At 46.8% G+C, this 13004-nt stretch overlaps 1 protein-coding gene across 1 annotated transcript; it reads right to left on the bottom strand.

Annotated features, from left to right (window-relative positions):
* Positions 1 to 2743: 2743 nt before the first annotated feature.
* Positions 2744 to 12239, bottom strand: dcxr (dicarbonyl/L-xylulose reductase). Its single transcript, XM_078401835.1, has 8 exons — positions 12136 to 12239; positions 11413 to 11510; positions 9520 to 9674; positions 8713 to 8755; positions 7404 to 7503; positions 5310 to 5374; positions 4248 to 4365; positions 2744 to 3123 (listed from the first exon to the last, which is right to left on the bottom strand). Exons 1-8 carry the CDS (start codon positions 12185 to 12187, stop codon positions 3020 to 3022), a joined length of 735 nt encoding a protein of 244 aa, XP_078257961.1. The 5' UTR covers positions 12188 to 12239; the 3' UTR covers positions 2744 to 3019.
* Positions 12240 to 13004: the final 765 nt, after the last annotated feature.

Raw genomic sequence — 13004 nt, 5'->3', positions numbered from 1 at the left:
GCAATGGAGATTTTTGCAAATATCAATGAATTAAAAAGTAAAAGATAATGCTACTTGTCCTGAATAGTGAAAGAAATAGATGACCCAAAAGTCTGGGAAGATTTAAGAAAGTAACATTATTATAAATGTAACACTTTCTTCTTTTACGTTATCTGATAACAGAGAGGAAAGAGCACATAAGCAAGTGATTGGGGCTAGAAATCTATGAGTCAGGAAAATTAATGAAGACCAGTTCGGTGGCCAGAAATGCAAGTCAAGGCACTAAAAATGCAAAGATGAGCTCAGCATTGATAGATGAAAGGGGTGTTAAGTGGATGCAAGAACTGGATTTATGAGAAGTGTGTAGAGAGCAGGGGCAAGTAATCAATGTAAAATGGTAGCACAGCAATAAATCAAAGTATGTGGATGAAAGACTCAGGTAAATTGAAACGTGGGAAAAGGAGCCTGAAGAGCAAACCAGAATACAAGGCATTTGGGTTAGAATAATTAAAAGCTATGCTACAGGGTTGAGTTCGCTTAGTTTAAAAAAGGGATTCATTTGACTCTTGGAACCAATTAGTGTGCTGGAGATGAGGCTTCTGCATTACAGATTTTTAAAAAACAAGTGAATCTCCAGTAAAACAAAAAACACAAAGTGCTGGAGTAACATAGCGGGCCAGGCAGCAGCACTGGAGAACATCAGTCCCTTACAGGTCCCGACCCTAAACGTCACCCATCCATCTTCTCCAGAGAAGCTGTCAGTCCAGCACCGTGTCTTTTATTGTAAACCAGCACCTGCAGTTCCTTGTTTCTGAATCTCCTGTAAACCCCTTGCTCCTTACCTTTAACTGGTGCCTCTGATGTGACACATCTCTGCCACTGCGATAGTTTCTTACCGTTCAGAATTTGTATATCTCACGTCCCTCTGCTCCAAACAAGGGAAGCTGATTCAGATCCCCACATGAAGGATTTTTAACAATGAGTATAAGCAAAGGTAAGGACAATTGAGATAAATGTAAATGCAGCAATTCAAGGTCAGAAAGCAGGTGCTGGAATTTTAAAAATCTGTTGTGTTCTGGTATAAGTCTGCTCATTATACACGTAGAACATGGAACAGCACCGATCAGGCCCTTCTGCCCACAATGTCAGTGCCAAACATGATGCCAAGACCATCACTTATCTACCTGCACATAACCCATACTGCTCCATTCTCTGCAATATCCATGGGCCTATCCAAAAGCCTTTCAAATGCCACAAACATATCTGCCTCAAACACCACCCTAGCAGCACATTCCAGGCACTCACCACGCGCCATGTAATAAACATGACCCACACCTTTAAACTTTGTCCCTCTCACCTTAAAGCTACACCCTCTAGTATTTCAATTTCTATCCTCAGAAAAACACCTGACTGCCAACACTATCTATGCATTCTCATAATCTTATATACTTGTATCAAGTCTACCCACAGAAAACAACACAAATCTGTTCCTCCCCCTGTAGCTAATGCTCCCTAATCCAAGCATCATTCTGGTAAACCTCTGCACCATCTCCATTGCTTCCACGTCCTTCATGTAATGGGGCGACCAGAACTGCACGTAATACTCCAAATGCAGCCTAAGCAATGTCCTATAAAGGCATCATGTCTTCCTGACTCTTATGCTCAATGCCCTGATCTATGAAAGCAAGCATACCATGTGCCTTCTTTACTATTAGGTACATGTTAAAACATTACCCGAAACATGGTCTGTCCATTCCCTCCAGATTATGTGTGACCTGCTGAGTTCCTCTTGCACTTAGTTCTGAACATATCTCGCACTAGTCTTTATCCCATTCTCGTAAATCAACAAAATAAATGTTTACTACCATTTTTGTGCTGTATTGGGTGTCATTTTACTACTGATTTTAACAGACATTAAAAATTTCACAGAAATATCATGCAACAAATTAAGCTGTTTATTTCCTTCTGCTAAAGAGCTCCCACTGTGCCTGAACTGCCCGGATCTCTCTCTACTCCCCAGCATTATTTAGATTCTTAGTTCCAGCATGGCTTTTATCTTCCTTGTCAAGAGTCATACAGCATGAAAACATGTCCTTCGGCCCAACTTGCCCATGCCGACTAATATATAGCATCTCCACTGGTCCCACCTGCCTGCGTTTGGCCCTCTAACCCTATCCTATCTAGGTACTTGTCCAAATGCTTTTTAAACGTTGTGATAGTACCTGCCTCAATGACCTCCACAGGCAGCTCATTCCATATACGTACCACACTTTGTGTGAAAAAGTTGCCCCTCAGGTTCCTATTAAATCTTTCCCCCCTCACCTTAAACCTGTCCTTTGGTTCTGGAATCCACTAAGCTGGGTAAACGCCTGTGCATTTACCTTATCTATTTCCCTCGTGATTTTATACACCTCTAAGATCACCCCTCATCCTCTGCGCTCCAAGGAATAAAATCCTAGCCTGCTCAACCTCTCCCTGTAGCTCAGGCCCTCGAGTCCTGGCAACATCCTCGTAAATTTCAGCACAACTTTCCAGCTTGACTATCCAATTCATGTCTATATGCCCTTATCTATCACTACTCCTCTGCTCACGATCACACTGCCAGCTCTTATGTGCAGTGACTGGAAACTCCAGCGCTCTCACCATACATTGTCTGACCCAGGTATCTGCTGCAGTCTTCCCTCAGAATCCCAGCATCTGCAGTTTGCTTTCAGACAACGCCCGCTATTAGAACCGTATTCGGAACAAAACTGCATCAGACAAGTTCACCAACAGTTTATTTATCAACATGTTTAATTAACTTTTTATAAACGATACCTACTGCTAACACTTTATAGAATCACAAATCCTTCACCAAAGACAGAGACGGGACATTAACCCAGCAGTAACTATACACGAGGAAACGCCACGTTCTGAAGCCCATGCCGACTAATACTATAGATTCCCCAGGAAGAATCAGTTGATTGCAAAGAATAGGCTTCATATAATTCGAGACCAATTACAACCGGCTTTTACAAACCCTTCATTTACCCAAATCACCTCAGGAGGCAAGAAACCCGCCGTCCACAGGTAGAGCGGTTCCTGTGATCATAGCGCTCTTGTCACTGAGGAGGAAGATTATTGTGTTCACCACATCTTCAACTTCTGCAAAAGAGGAATGAGGAGGCAGCTGAGCGTCAGTCTAGAATATATGTAGAGTGGCACGTATACACTCAACATGCGCCCATCGAGTGGAGATGGGCTGGGGCAGAGTCTACCATCTACCTCATTGGAGACCCTTGGACTATATTTAATCGGACTTTATCTTGCACTAAACATTATTCCCTACATCCTGTATCTACAGTGTGGTCCAGTGTAATCATGTGTAGTCTTTCTGCTGACTGGATAACATGCAACAAAAGAGCTTTTCACTGTATCTCGGTACATGTGCCAATAAACTAAACATAAAAAGAGATTCTACAGGGAAGAACTAAACAATTCTGTGCCATGCGAGTGTTACTGTGTGCAAAGGGAAGGGAGCCATTGACTGACTCCCCACAGCAGTGAGAATGTGTGCCCCAAACACAAGGTGGCGATCTCTACCTCACCTCCCAACAGTTGCATGTTGGCCATAACCAGTGTCTGCACTGTTCCTTCTCATTTCTTTTTGTTGCAGTCATTGCAATGTTTCTCCTCATCTTGCTGTCCTGAATAGGTTTAGGTTTAGTATTGTCATGTGTACTGAGGTACAGTGAAGAGCATTGTTTTACATGCTGTCCAATCGGATCAGGCAATACTATACATAAATACAATCAAGTCAAAGTACAATGGGTAGAGCAGAGGTCACTGGAATCGGTGCACTACAGTGCTGAGCATAATAGTTCTCGGCAGTGTAATGGACCAGTTCCAGAGACAAAGTCCAATATCTGCAATGGGGCTGAGGTGAATCGGACAGTGCCCTCGCTTATGGAAGGACCATTCAAAAGCCTAATAACAGAAGGGAAGAAGCTGTTCCTGAGTCTGGTGGTGCACACTTTCAAGCTTCTGTATCTACTGCCTGATGGGAGTGGGGAGAGGGGGAATCGGTTTATTATTGTCACATATGCTGAGATACAGTGAAAAATTGTAGGTTGATTGGCTACAGTAAAAAAAATTATAAATTGTCCCTAGTGTGTAGGATAGTATTAGTGCATGGGGTGATCGTTGGTTGGCGCGGACCAAAGGGCATGTTTCACGCTGTATCTTTAAAGTCTTAACGGTGGGCGGAAGGGCCTGGTTCCACGCCTCACCTGCAAACCTGCCCAGTGGGATGCGGGACAACATTCCTGACGCCTTTGCCGGGTCACTCCACCCGATCCGGCCCATGGCCGTCATCACCACAGTGGGGTTCACTGTGTTCACTCGTATCTGTGCCAAGTACAAACAAACATGCCGCTCCATTACTACAAACGGTAGGTGTTTTGGCAACATCCTCACTGTTAACACTCCACAAACCTGTTTACACCAAGTCAGCCCAGACACTAATTGTACTGGCCAAACAAAGCAGTCTGAAGCCAAGTCTGTGTAGTTCAATAACATTGCTACATCACCCGTTTATCAGTGCAGCCAATTATTATAAGTAGGCCATGCAAAGTTGGTGCCGTTACTATTAATCCTCCTCGTCACTTCAAAAGAAAAATCAATTCTAAGACAGATGTAGTCCCACATGCCATCTGCTGGTGAATGCTTGCTAAAGTACATCCCAAACTGGTGCACTAATACAGCTCAACGGCACCAACAAGAATGGTGCAATATTTATGCATATTGCCTACATCATATTTTCATCTGGATCCCAACATAGTACGAAACACTTTAAAAGTAATTTCAGTGAAACCTAAAGTAATAAAGCATTAGATACAAGGAACTGGAGATGCTGGTTTATAAAAAAGATCCAAAGTGCTGGAGCAATTCAGACGGTCAGACAGCATCTGTGGAGAACACGGGTTGGTGATGCTTCGGATCAGACGAAGGGTCCCGATCCCAAACGTAGCCTATCCATGTTCTCCAGAGATGCTGCCTGACCCACTGAGTTACTTCAGCACTTGGTGTCATTTTTTGTAAAGGAGCATCTGCAGTTCCTTATGTTTCCAAATGCTGGAAGAACGCAGCAGGTCAGGAAGCACCTGTGGAGGGAATGGACAGATGACGTTTCAGGTCGGGACCCTTCTTCTGAAGAAGGATCTCAAATCAAGTGTGTGTTCATACTGTTAATCAATTCTGGTTGGATTTTACTTCATCTTTTGAAGAACTATTGATGGCATCAAAGGGTCAATCCCATGTTCAGTGTGGGTGTGTGGACATGAAGTGCTTACCTTGTGTGGTCCCAGTTCAAGTGCCATCACTTTAGTCAGCATGTCCACAGCAGCTTTCGTGGCACCTGATAAAGCCAAGACAAACAAGAAACATGAGAGGTGACGAGTGTGCAATCAATACACCAATGAGGAACTGCATTCAGTTTCTGAAGGTATGGCATTGTTTTATAGTAGTTTAGAGATACACTATGGAAACAGGCCCTTCGGCCCACTGAGTCTGTGCCGACTTGTGATCACCCATCACCCATACACTAGTTCTATCCTACACACAAGGGACAATTTACAGAGGCCAATTAACCTAGAAACCTGCACATTTTTGGAATGCGAGAGAAAACTTCGTCTGTAGGGAGTTTGTACATTCTCCCCGTGACTTGCTTGGTTTTCTTCGAGATCTTCGGTTTCCTCCCACACTCCAAAGACGTACAGGTATGTAGGTTCATTGGCTGTGCAAATGTAAAAATTGTCCCTAGTGGGTGTAGGATAGTGTTAGTGTGCGGGGATCGCTGGGCGGCGCGGACCCGGTGGGCCGAAGGGCCTGTTTCTGCGCTGTATCTCTAAATCTAAAACAAAATCTAAAACTGGAGCAACTGGAAGAAACCCACATGGTCACTGGGAGAGTGTACAAACAAACAGCGCAGAGACAGCACCTGCAGTCAGGATCGAACCCAGGTCTCTGGCGCTGAGAGTCAGCAACTCTACTGCTGCCCACTGTGCCATCCTTGAGGGTACCACAACTGAGAAACACCATGGCCAAAGTCTGTGGCCAATTGTATACGGTATACGACTACGGTCAAGCTTGGAAATATTGAAAGGCCATTTAATGGAAAAGAAGATTTATCAAAATTCTCAAGTTCACCCATGGAATGTCATTCGGGTCTGAAAGCTGCCTCTATCAAACTGTATTTAGTAGATGGCAACACTTCATTGGAAAGTCAAAAACTGATATAAAGCTTAAGTAATGATTGCTGGCAATAGTTAAATAGATCACCGTAGGTTCCTGAACTGCACTTTGGAAACACTTGGATTTGTGTTAAGATCACGAGCCAGGTGGAGGTTGCAGAAGAATGCTTTTGCACACAGGGGATCAGGAGAAGCAAGGAGCAGATCATATTGTTTAGTTTAATTTATTAACGCAGGGTGGAAACAGGCCTTTCGGCCCATCAAGTCCAGGTCGACCATCGATTGCCCTTTCACACTAGTTCTGTTATCCTATTTTATCATCCACTTGCTACACTAGGGGCAATTTACAGATGCCAATTAACCTACAAACCTGCACTGCTTTGGGATGTGGGATAAAAGCAGAGCACACAGAGAAAACCCACAGTGAGAACGTGCAAACTCCGCACAGACAACACCCGAGGTCAGGATCGATCCCGGGGTCTCTGGCGCTGTAAGGCAGCAGCTCTACCAGCTGTGCCACTGTGCTGCCCACTTAGTTATTGGGCACCAGCATAATCATTGAAGGCCTGTCGTGAAGATGCTCTTCAAATCATTTTAATAAGCAAAGTGAGAAATCTATTTCCACGCAAGGTTTATTGACGAGGACACAGACCTCATTGTCATGCGTTTTTACTTATCTTCCTTATCGCACACTATTCCACATCGACTGACAACAGAAGGCAGCATTGCAACATCTGTGCTACCACACATTACTCAATGCAACACAATTTCTAGAATGCTCATCCTCAACAATGGTGGAGACAAGAAACTGCAGATACTGGAATTGAGCAAAACTCCCAGTGCTGGAAGAACTCAGCGGGTCAGGCAGCATATGTGGAGGAAATTAGATGATGTTTTGGATTGGGACCCTTCATACCGATGGTGTGGAATGGGAGGGGAAGGTAGCGCCTCTCTCATCCAGCTTTCTTCCCCATGTCCATCAGTCTGAGGAAGGGTCCCGACCCGAAGTGTTGTCTGTCTGTTCCCTCCACAGATGCTGCCTGACCCACTGAGTTCCTCCAGTAACCACAGGAATATCCAAAATTTAAAAAAACACAGAAAGTATGAATATAGAATGGGCAAGAACACAAGGTACTTTACATTGGACTTGTACATCAAACAATCACCCAGAACATGAGTATAAGGTGAACTCACAGTACACGGTGTGATCTTTCAGCGCACACTGGGAGGCCTGACTGGAGAGATTCACAATGGCCCCGCCGGCCCCACGGCACTTCATCCCTTTTGCAATCATCTTAAAAACATTACAAAATGATTACTGAACTTATCACTATCAATAAATCTTTGCTTCAATGTAGCAAAGGTTCGCCTGAAGGCAACTTGCTAATAACAATCAGTGATCTGCTAAAACTAAGTGCCCTGGATACAGGGTGTAAATGGGATTAGTGTTGGTTTATTATTGCCTGGTGCACCAAGACACAGGGAAAAGCTTTTGTTGGTGCGTTATCCAGTCAAATCAGATCATATTGTACCCAAGTACAGTCAAACAATGCACAGGTACAAGGTGGTGAAAAGACAGATACCAAAGTGCAGAATACAGTGTCGACCAACGTCAACCTGCCACTGATTCAGACCCACAGGCCGCAAATCCCTCATACATCAAGGATAGGTCACTTGCTTTGCAGACAACATTTTAGAATGGCACAGATTATGCATTTAAGTAGTTAACCATGGTGGTAAAACAATTTTCACTTCAAATTAGGCAACACCAATCATTCAAGATCCAACTGTATAAAAGTTGGGATGTGTAGGAAGGAACTGCAGATGCTGGTTTACACAAAATGCTGGAGTAACTCAGCGGGACAGGCAGCATCCCTGGAGAGAAGGAATGAGTGACGTTTTGGGTCGAGCCCCCTTGTTATGTTACAGGTGTACAAGACGTTGAGAAGCCACATTTGACGGTGAACGGTGTTCAGTTTTGGTCACCCTGTCAAAGGAAGGATGTTGTTAAGCTGGAAAGAGTGCAGAGAGGATTTACAAGGATGTTGCCAGGATTTGAGGGCCCGAACTATAGGGAGAGGTTGGGTAGAATAGGACTTTATTCCTTGGAGCGCAGGAGGATGAGGGGTGATCTTACAGTGTGACTTTTTTTCTACAGAGTGGGAAATCAAGAACAAGATTACATAGATTTAAGGTGAGAGGGAAAAGATTTAACAGGAAACTGAGACATAAACCTTTTTCACATGGAGTGTGTTGTGTGTATGGAATGAGCTGCCATAGGAGGTAATTGAGGCAGGTACTATAACATTTAAAAGACATTTAAACAGGTATACAGAGAGGAAGGTTTAGAGGGATCCGGACCAGGTGTGGGAAAATGGACCTGGATTAGATGGGACATCTTGGTTGGTATGGACAAATTGGGCGCCAAGGCCATTGCTGTATAATTCCATGCTGTTCCAAGCTGTATTATTCTAAATGAATGCATGCCCAGTGATATTCTTACCTGTGAAACATGCAGCATAGCTTTCACATTAATGTCAAATGATCTGCAAAGTCAAAGCAAAACAAAGTAATTAACGAGATAATGAAGCAATCAGCCTAATATTCTACACCGACTGTGGGCTCCGCAGAGCTGCAGGGTCCCTGTTCTACTCTCCCCACTAATCTTGTCAGTTGTCGCCACATTTGGAAAGTTTGTTGTTGAAACGGAGCTCCCAGGAGGGACAGCACGCACGCTGACGACTGCTCCTCGATGCTCATTCCGTTTGCAACCCTCAAGTTGGCGGTGAGTGGCCTGGAGGCTCTTGTCCTGCCCCCTGGTGTACAAAGGCTGAACGGTGGCCGTGTGAGGCAAAGCATGAGGCATTCATGGGCCAAAGTCGAGGAGGCATGGGAGTGGGTTGGTTGGAGGAGTGGGCCGCTGGAGGCCCAGCAGCAGCCTGGGGCTCCATTAGATCGGACGCGGCCTGCAGTGGCACGGAGCAGCAGAGCATCGGTGGAGAACATCAATAACATCACCAGGCCATGCCGACCACTGCAACTCAGACCCAGTGCCGCCGCGAGGACAATGGACCTTTAAGACCAAGATAAGTTTCTAATATTTTATTGTTTAGGAAGGAACTACAGATGCTGGTTTACACACAAAGATAGACACAAAATGCTGGAGTAACTCAGCAAGACAGGCAGCATCTCTGGAGAGATGGAGTCTGAAGGGTCTTGACCCGCAATGTCACCCATTCCTTCCCTACAGAGATGCTGCCTGTCCTGCTGAGTTACTTCAGCATCTTGTTTCTAGCATTTTATTACTCACTTATCAATTGCGCACTGGGTTATCTCCAGGAACGGCTCCAACAAGGCACAGGCTGCATTGTTCACCAGGAGGTCAACACGGCCGATGTCCTTCAGTGCCTTCTCTGTGGCCTCCCAGTTACTCAGGTCAGCACAGATTGTCAGTATCTTGGGACACTAAAAGATAAACAAACACCTTTGCTTTATATAAACTGTGATAACATTCTTGATAACAGAACCCAGAACAGTACAGCACAGGAAAAGGCCCTTCGGCCCAGTGTCCATGCCAGACACCTTGCTAAGGTAAATTAATCTCCTCTGCGTGCACATGATCCATGCCCCTCCATACCTGGCATATCTGTGTGCTTATCTAAAACCCTCAAACGCCACTATTGTATCTGCCACTACTTAAACTCCACTATTTAGTTTAGCTCAACAACAGAAAATGCAGGAATGTTCAGGGTATAAAGCGACAAAGATAAAAAGAGGAAGGAGAAAACTAAAATTGCAAGTTAATCATTTGTAGACCCAAATCTAAACTATGGTTATTAATTTATTGTATTATTGCTTATTCTATATTATCTACGTATTATTGCATTTACAGGCCTGTAAAGTTGCAGCAATTAAGAATTTAATTGTTCCATTGCTGATACATATGACAATTAAACTTGATTGTAAGAAGGAACTGCAGATGCTGGTTTAAACCAAAGATAAGACACAAAAAGCTGGAGTAACTCAGCGGGACAGGCAGCATCTCTGGAGAGAAGGAATGGGTGACGTTTTGGGTCAAGCCCAGACTCATTTGAAGAAGGGTCTCGACCCGAAACATCACCAATTCCTTCCCTCCAGAGATGCTGCCTGTTCCGCTGAGTTACTCCAGCTTTTTGTGTCTATCTTCTGACAATTAAACTCTCTTTAATTGAACTGGGTTCCTGGCTGTGCTGATGTCTCGTAGTTTCCATGAGTGGCTCAGGTGGTCAAACACTTCATGCATGCATAGGAGGTGGTAAAAAGTCGCTTACGGGGCTGCAGGCTCACAGCGCTAGATACTTGGGTTCAATCCTGACCTTGGGTGTTGGCTGTGTGCAGTTTGCACGTTCTCCCAGGTGCTCCGTTTTCCTCCCTTAACCCAAAGACGTGCGGGTTTGTAGATTAACAGGACTTTATATTTCTCCTTATATGCAAGGAATGGATGCAAAAGTGGGATAACATAGTGTGAAAGGGTGATCAATGGTTCACATGGACTCGGTGGGCCGAAGGCCCGGTTTCCACCTGTACTTTTAATCAATCAATCAATCAATCAAGTATCTTGCCTGTAGTTAAATTCTGTTTTACATTCAGGCTAATTCACAGCACTATTTTAATAAAAAAATGAACTGCAAATGCTGGTTTGTACCAAAGATAGACACCAAATGCTGGGGTAACTCAGCGGGTCAGGCAGCATCTCTGGAGAAAATGAATAGGTGAAATTTTGGTTTGGGACCCTTCTGAAAAAGAAGTGTGTTTTCGACCCGAAACATCATCTATCCATGTTCTCCAGAGATGCTACATGACCCGCTGAGTTACTCCAGCGCTTTGAGCCTATAATTCACAGCATTATTCAATTCATCAGGATTCAGAAACTGTTCTGGGCAGAAGGTCAGGAGAAACACTGTACAGGAAGGAAATGCAGATGCTGAATTACACTGAAGATAAACACAAAATGCTGGAATAACTCAGCGGGTCAGGCAGGATCTCTGGAGAAAAGGAATAGGTGACATTCAAGGTCGAGACCCTTCCTCTGACTGGTGTTCTGAAGAAGGGTCTCAACCCGAAATATCACCTATTCATGTTTTTCTGAGATGCTGCCTGACCCTCGGAGTTACTCCAGCATTTTGTGTCTATGTAAGAGGAAACACTCTTGGAATTGACCAACCTCTTGCACAAGGCTGTCCAGATCAGACTGTGTCCTGGTCAATGCAACCACTTCAGCTCCACATGCCAGCAGAGCTTTGGCAGTCGCTCTCCCGATCCCTGCAGCACAAACATGGACTTTAGCCTCTGTTCCCCACTTCAGGACCCAAAGTCCAAGTGTTCCATCAACCTTACCCTCTCAGAACGAGAAAGAGGACTTTAAAGTTCAATGCAGTCCCTCCTCCACACCCCCAACAACAGCCCACCCCCTCTCGAGGCAACTAACCCCCTCCCCACAGACCACCGTCACTCCATAGGTTACCTCCCACCCTCCATTCCCCACCCTTTCCCGCCTCCCACTCCTTCCAATTGACACGCTAAACCCCCACCCAAAGCACAACCCCCCCACCCCCACCCAAAGCACATCCCCCCCACCCTCACCCCCACCCAAAGCACAACCCCCCCACCCTCACCCAAAGCACAACCCCCCCCCCACCCTCACACAAAGCACAACCCCCCCCCCACCAGACACTTCCCACCCAAAGAACCACCCCTCCCCACTCAACCAAAGGACAACCTCTTCCCCTCCCGCCCCCTTAGTCTAAAGCACCCTCTTACCCCCCCACACCCAGCACCCAAAAGCCACCCTTCTCTCCTCCCTCACCCAAGGCCCCTCTCTCCCCACCCATAAGAACACCTCCACAGACACCACCCTCTCCCCACCCCCCCCCCCGGGACTCCGCACCTTTGCCGGCGCCTGTCACCAGGGCCCGTTTGCCGGCCAGACTGATCTCCATGACACGGGGCCGCAGCTCGCAGCTCGCAGCTCCCGCTCCCGCCCGGAGTGACCTCCCCTCAACCCTCCCCCTGCAGGCGGCGTCGGCCCGCCCCGGGAGTGACCGGGACACCTCACTGCCGGCCCCCTCCCACTACTCGCCCCCCCCCCTCCCCACCACTCGCCCCCCCCCCTCCACTCGCCCCCCCCTCCCCACTACTCGCCCCCCCCCTCCACTCGCCCCCCCCCTCCACTCGCCCCCCCCTCCCCACCACTCGCCCCCCCCTCCCCACCACTCGCCCCCCCCTCCCCACCACTCGCCCCCCCCACCACTCGTGCCCCACTCCACTCGCCCCTCCCCCCTCCCCACCACTCGCCCCTCCCCCCTCCCCACCACTCGCCCCCCCTCCCCACCACTCGCCCCCCCCTCCCCACCACTCCCCCTCCCCACCACTCGCCCCCCCCACCACTCGCCCCCCCCACCACTCGCGCCCCACCACTCGCCCCCCCCCCCCCCACCACTCGCCCCCCCCTCCCCACCACTCGCCCCCCCCCCCTCCCCACCACTCGCGCCCCACCACTCGCTAAACCGAGTGACCTCAGCTCCAAGAGGCTGATCTCTGATCCTGAAACCCACGTCCTCAGGGTTCTCTAGCTAAGGGAAGGTCACTTTGCAAATATCCTACCAATCAGATGTTTTGAACCATGCGGCCCCACGCAGAGTGGTACCACATCACTGAGGCAACCTTTTTTTCTGAAGTTGAAAATAATGTTAAAAGTTTCAGTAATCTTTGTTTTGTATTGGGTAAATGTCTGTAGGAGTCATTCCTAACATTCCT

Source organism: Rhinoraja longicauda, chromosome 6, assembly GCF_053455715.1.
Source record: "Rhinoraja longicauda isolate Sanriku21f chromosome 6, sRhiLon1.1, whole genome shotgun sequence".
In the NCBI taxonomy this organism is placed as follows: Eukaryota; Metazoa; Chordata; class Chondrichthyes; order Rajiformes; family Arhynchobatidae; genus Rhinoraja; species Rhinoraja longicauda.
This window is presented reverse-complemented; position numbering and strand designations above follow the sequence as displayed.